Consider the following 5,462-nt stretch of genomic DNA (forward strand, 5'->3'; position numbering starts at 1 on the left):
GGCCGGCTGGACGGACAGAGGTGGCCATTTCGATGTTTGCCATTGATAGATTTTTGTTAACCTTACGAGGCCTATACTTGGCCAAACGGGTCGCGCAGGCATGGCACGGCCGGTCACGGGAAGAGGGGGAGGAGGGGGGCACGACAGTGGACAGTGCTGTCGTGCCGCATAGTGCCGCCGTGCCGAGGCATCGGCCCAGGCATGGCCCCTACAAGGGCTATGGCGTGCCGTGCTGTGCTCCTGGGCACGACAACATGGCAGTGCCCACTCCTCAGCAGTAGCCGGAGGGGTGACAAAGACGGCCGGCACAGAGCATGGGGAGGAGGGGAGGCCGGATGACGGCGGCTGCGGCCGGAGAGCACGAGGACGACCTGCGCAGGCAGCGGCCGAGGAGGGGGACGACCTACACAGGCCGCGGTCGTCCGCGGCGGTGCCTGGAGGCAGGGCAGGGCAGGCGCGGGCAAGTGGCAGGATCGGCGGCAGCGCGTGGAGGGGGCAGCGGGGATGCTGGTGGAGAGAGAGAGGGAGGGAGTGGAGAAGAATGGGGATGTTAGGGTTTCTATGTTATTATTTAAAAAAGGGTTTTTATGTTGGGAACGTATTAGGTGCAAACCAACATCTCCATGCAAACTATGGAAACTTCAATTTGGGTCATCGACCCTCCGGCTTGGTGTGGACCGGCGAAGACAACCTTATATGGGGGATGTGGAGACCCCCTCTTTTTAGTGGGCAAGCTCCTTAGTGGAAAGCGGGATCAAGATGATCGTGATTGTGTTCACGGAAGAGACTTGGTTGCCGGAAACAATACTCTTCGTGGGTGCTTGAACAACGTGGATGTAAAGGCGCCTTTGTGGCAATCCGAACCATAGGATAAATCTTCATGTCGAGAGTTTTCTTCCTCTCATCCCTCCTTTAAGCTTCCGCATTTCATATTGCAATCTTTGTGCTTTTACTTTCATAGAGTAGTATCTTGATAGGATTGGCTATAGGTTGCTAAACTCTTTTGGGATGAGGGTTTACACTAAGACGAACCATAGTTGCACATCTAGATAGCATGTTTTAGATTAAGTTTTTGTGCAAACTAGTTGGAGCCATAGATTAAGGTTTTAAGTTGCCTAATTCACCCCCTCTTTTAGACTAGAGCACCCGATCACTTTCACAAGTCATAGCAAAAAAATCTGTGACGCCCAAATGAAAACTGATTATGTCCAAACACTGGATGATCTGATGGTCTCATATTTGTAGAGCGGATGAATACTTGCATGAAAGGAAAAAGGGCGATTTCATCATCTGGTACTTTGGACATGATCAATTGTCATTTGGGTGTTGGACTTTTGTCATGACTTGCACTTGCTATGATTTGGATCACTTGTTTAGTTGTTTTGGACGATCTTACTATGATTTAGATTTCATCCATGTGGAACCGAAAAGACTACACCTATACGCTCACAAACTCATTAATCCCAATGACTATGTTATCATATAACTACCAAAATCATAAGTAATGACTTAATAAGATCATTTTCCTTACATTAAGCTTTAGTTGGAACTTGGAAGACAGAATAGACAACATATGGAGTTCATTGCATTGTCTCCCATCAGCATACACTCTTGGCAAGTGCAGACATTCAGAAGTACGCTTGTCACAACATTTCTCTTGTTTCAAGTCGTATCACAACCAGAAAATACATGCCCACTTGGGGAACATGTACCCTTTTTTAAAATTTTAACCACAACCAGCAAATGTAAAACGAACATCAAGCAAAGTTTGCCGCAGAAATTTAACATCGAATCGGCAAAAGTATTACGAAATTACTAAGTGCCAGAGGCAACTCTCTGTCCCACGCCACAGCTCCTGTTTATTCAGTTTGCCACTGAGCAACAAGACCCCTCATTTATGAAATCACTGCTCCGGAACGTATGGTGGGAGCATCCCTTTCAGGAAGGAGTCCAGCAATGCTAGTCCTCTCACAGGTTGGGAGGACGGAACCATGTGACCAGCTCCTCTAACGGAAGCAAATGTGAATCCTCCCTTGTACTGCTGCACATATCCTCCTACCTGCAAGCACAAACATTCCGAAGTCATGAATGTTATGAGGTTTCTCATACTGACTTTCATAAGAAACAAGTAGCAATCCTGTAGGAGTGGAATCATTTATATAGAAAATATGGTTGCATTCCAAAGTGAGCACATCAGGTACTGACGAAACATACCTCCATGTTTACTGTCCACGGGCGCCATGGAGTTGTGACGTGCAGGTTAAGATCACGGATGGAATACCTCGTAGCGGGGAGTGGGCATACGGAATCAAAATCACCACTGAAAAAAGTGCACAACCATTGCATTATGTGGGGATGCTTACACATAATTGTACTATGGTCCTTGGACAATACTTAATTAATTACCTAAAAATCCAGACAGGTAGCTTCTTCTCAATTAGCCACGAGATTGTCGGCACCATGGAAATCGGCGCATCTTTCCAGTGCAAGTTTCTGCGAAATCCCACACGAGTTTGAGGCGAAACAAGGCAGCATTTTGCTAGCTCACTGATATTAATTAGATCAGCATGATGAATCCAATCAGAAGATCTTACGCGCATCCTGACCACTCTGTCATTTTAGCGTGGAAAGCATTCTGCACTGCTGGGTCATTGAGGTAGGCGTAGGTGTAGTAGTCGCTGCAGGGATCATACCCAGGTAACTGTAACGTGTGGGAAATGGTTAGCGATTTAGAACTGTAATTTTGGCAGAACCAAAATTTAAGAACATCACAGTAGTGAAACATTCCGAATCGTCGTAGTCTTACGTAGCCACTGGGGTAGTATGCTCCGTTGGCCGCATCAACACAGACTGGAGCATATATGTTGTAATAATCAATTTGTCCAGGATCGAAAGCATCTATAGCGCCATCGCACACCACGTCGTCGTCTGAGTTGCCGAAATCGCAGTGCCTAGTTATGTTGGCAAAGACCTCGTCTGACATTGATCCATGGCTCCAGTAGTAGTCAACTCTGCCCTTGAAGTTCATGTTCCAGTCCAGAAGTGGATTTCCAACCTTGAAGGAAAAGGAACGAGATATCCATTAAGGGCAGCAGGTTGATTATTAGTACTAGTCTATCAACCACTGCTCCCGCACGGACTAGTTAGAGATATCTAATAATTATAGATCTCACACTCTCTTTAACCAATTAAATATTTTAATTTAGTACTACAAAGATACATATTTATCATTATGTAACTGTAATAAATATGATAGGTTTAGTTACTAACAATTTTTTCTCACTTCGCATCACACTTCCATATATGTTTGATATGTGTTTAATTGAACACTTTATTTGAACTATGTGAACAACATGAAAATTGGTATTTTTATCTCTTCTCTCATACATGAATATATGGCGACAAACATATTATGATTAGTATGTTTATATATATAATAACATGAATAATATATTAATAATGATAGAAATAGTAATTTAGAATTTTATATTGATGTGTTTTAAGATTTTATTATAATAATATAATTTTAATTCAGATTTGGGGTTCATTTTAACTTTTTGTTATATTATTATTGGATAATATATATGAAAATTTAGGGGGTTATTTGATATCAGTTTATAATGGCATAAGTGTGTAATTTACATGAAGATTAGGGGGTTACTTTAGATTATTTTTTATAATGATAGAGGTGGGTAATTTAGAACATGTTTAGGGGGTTACTTTAGTCTATATTCATAATGGCAAAGGTGGGTAATTTATTAAAAAAGATAACAGATCCAATGTCTATTATGATTAGAGTTGCCGAATTGATGGCCGGATGTTTCTGATTTTTATGAGAATTTGTAGGATTTCTCTATTTTTTAGACTGTTTATCTAGGATTCTAGGTGGCTTCACCTGGAAGCTTCAAAAGGAGCCTCTAACTAGTAATAGTAAAATTGTAAGCTTATAAGCTGCATGCTGCTTCAAGTAAAAAAGTGCAGGTATGTAATACCAAGATGCCCCGTAGGTTTATGACTGTCTTGCTGTTGTACGAATTCTGGATGAGAATGGTGGCAGCAAGCTCGGGCACGTAGTGTCCGGCGAAGCTCTCCCCGGAGATGTAGAAGGGGCGGCTTTTGTACTCAGGGAAACGCTCCAACCAATTAACCAGAAACAAGTAGGCATCATCAGCTGTCCTCTGGTCTCCACTGAGGTCATAGTCCGAAGAGGTGTTGGAGTAAGAAAATCCAACACCGGCCGGCGATTCCAAGAAGATCACATTAGCCACTGCATTTTTTTATATTATCCCGTTAGAGTTTCATATATGAAAATTTTCTTTGATTTTCAAACTTAAACAAAAGGGTATGTAAGGTAAGTTGCCCAAGTTACCGTTATTCCAAGCATACTTGTTCCTGCTCAGCGTTTTGTTGTCACTGTTTACACGGAATGGGCCCAGTTCCTGCATTGCTCCGTAGCCAAGCGAGGAGCATCCTGGCCCTGTGAACGGGAACAAGGGTGTCCTGTAAGAGCGAGACAATGGTGTGTCGTGTCAACACATACATGCATGCCTGATCCTTACCTCCATTAAGCCACAGGAGGAGCGGCTTTGTGGAGGCATCCTGCGGCGCCTCCACCAAGTAGTAGAAGAGCGCGCGGCCCTTCTCCTCGTCGACGGTGATGTAGCCGCCGTACTGGTCGAAGTCGACGCCGTCCGGTTGCCCCGGCAGCGACGTGATCTTGTCAGCCGCCTTCAGGGCGCTCTGGTCCGCGCCGCCGGAGTAGCTTGTTCTCTGCAGGCCGCTGGCAACCCTCTCGCCAATGTTGCTCACCTTAAACGTTCCCTTGTCGCTACGGCTGTTCCTCCTAGACCTGATGAACTCTCTCAATTTAGCCTCTTGGGACGCATCTGCGTGCAGTGCAGCGGCGCAGATGAGGAGCAGCAAGTAGAAGAGTAGGGAAGCCGTGTTCCTCATCTTTACTGTGAAATGCGTGTCGATTTCTGCGAGATTTACAGTTCCCTTGGAAAGGGTTTATATAGGCCCTCATGGACGACTGAATTTTGTTTTCTGAAATAGCAGTTTTGGATCCTACGATGGCTTTGTTCAAGTGAGAACGAAGAGTGCAACGAACACTTCGTGCAGCAAGCTGTAAGCATTGTACGTTCTGCTGTTCTATGATTGTTGTTTCATCTCCAACAGGCTGGTCTAGAGCGGAGTTAGTATCTCTCCCCCGCAGTTTCCTTCGCGGAGATGGGAATGACTCGACGAGAAAGGACATGTTGCCGGCTAATGAGAGCGAACCTTATGCGTAGATTAATAGCAGGCGCGCGGCCGTTAGGATTCTTTCTGTTGTAGTGTAGCCTTTGGTACATTCTTTACCTGCATTCTCTGTTCAAATTAAAGAGATGATTTGGGAGGTAATCGATGGCAATTTTGCGTATGTTCTGTGTGTACAGGCCCCAACCTTTTGCTGCAGGTCGGAC

At 44.7% G+C, this 5,462-nt stretch overlaps 1 protein-coding gene across 1 annotated transcript; it reads right to left on the bottom strand.

Annotated features, from left to right (window-relative positions):
- Positions 1-1,678: 1,678 nt before the first annotated feature.
- LOC120681505 (serine carboxypeptidase 1-like) lies at positions 1,679-4,960 on the bottom strand. Its single transcript, XM_039963019.1, has 8 exons — positions 4,560-4,960; positions 4,370-4,477; positions 3,993-4,267; positions 2,807-3,055; positions 2,595-2,701; positions 2,407-2,493; positions 2,215-2,320; positions 1,679-2,059 (listed from the first exon to the last, which is right to left on the bottom strand). Exons 1-8 carry the CDS (start codon positions 4,951-4,953, stop codon positions 1,904-1,906), a joined length of 1,482 nt encoding a protein of 493 aa, XP_039818953.1. The 5' UTR covers positions 4,954-4,960; the 3' UTR covers positions 1,679-1,903.
- Positions 4,961-5,462: the final 502 nt, after the last annotated feature.

Source organism: Panicum virgatum, chromosome 2K, assembly GCF_016808335.1.
Source record: "Panicum virgatum strain AP13 chromosome 2K, P.virgatum_v5, whole genome shotgun sequence".
Lineage (NCBI taxonomy): Eukaryota > Viridiplantae > Streptophyta > Magnoliopsida > Poales > Poaceae > Panicum > Panicum virgatum.